At 71.6% G+C, this 211-nt stretch overlaps 1 protein-coding gene across 1 annotated transcript in view; it reads left to right on the plus strand.

Moving 5' to 3' along the window:
* TIMP2 (TIMP metallopeptidase inhibitor 2) overlaps nucleotides 1-211 on the plus strand; it is an 18013-nt gene that overhangs the window by 181 nt on the left and 17621 nt on the right. The window contains exon 2 of the mRNA XM_014531723.1: nucleotides 21-171. Coding sequence (XP_014387209.1) covers nucleotides 21-171 — 151 coding nt within the window. The remainder of the gene's footprint in view (nucleotides 1-20; nucleotides 172-211) is intronic.

A 211-nucleotide genomic window follows, 5' to 3' on the forward strand; every position in this document is an offset into this window, starting at 1 on the left:
GGAGCTGGCCCCGGGTCCAGCCCAGGCGGACGCCTGCCCCTCGGTGCCCAACGCCAACCTGAAGGAGCTCCTGTGCCAGCTCAAGGACCGGCAGTACCGGAAGCTGGTCGAGCCCCTGTTGTCGGACGAGGGGTACCTGGCATCGCACCCCGAGGAGGAGAGCCCGCTCTGGTGCGGCCTCAGACCCAGGCACGAGCCGCCCCGACCCGAC

This window comes from Myotis brandtii, unplaced genomic scaffold (assembly GCF_000412655.1).
Source record: "Myotis brandtii unplaced genomic scaffold, ASM41265v1 scaffold825, whole genome shotgun sequence".
Classification (NCBI taxonomy): domain Eukaryota; kingdom Metazoa; phylum Chordata; class Mammalia; order Chiroptera; family Vespertilionidae; genus Myotis; species Myotis brandtii.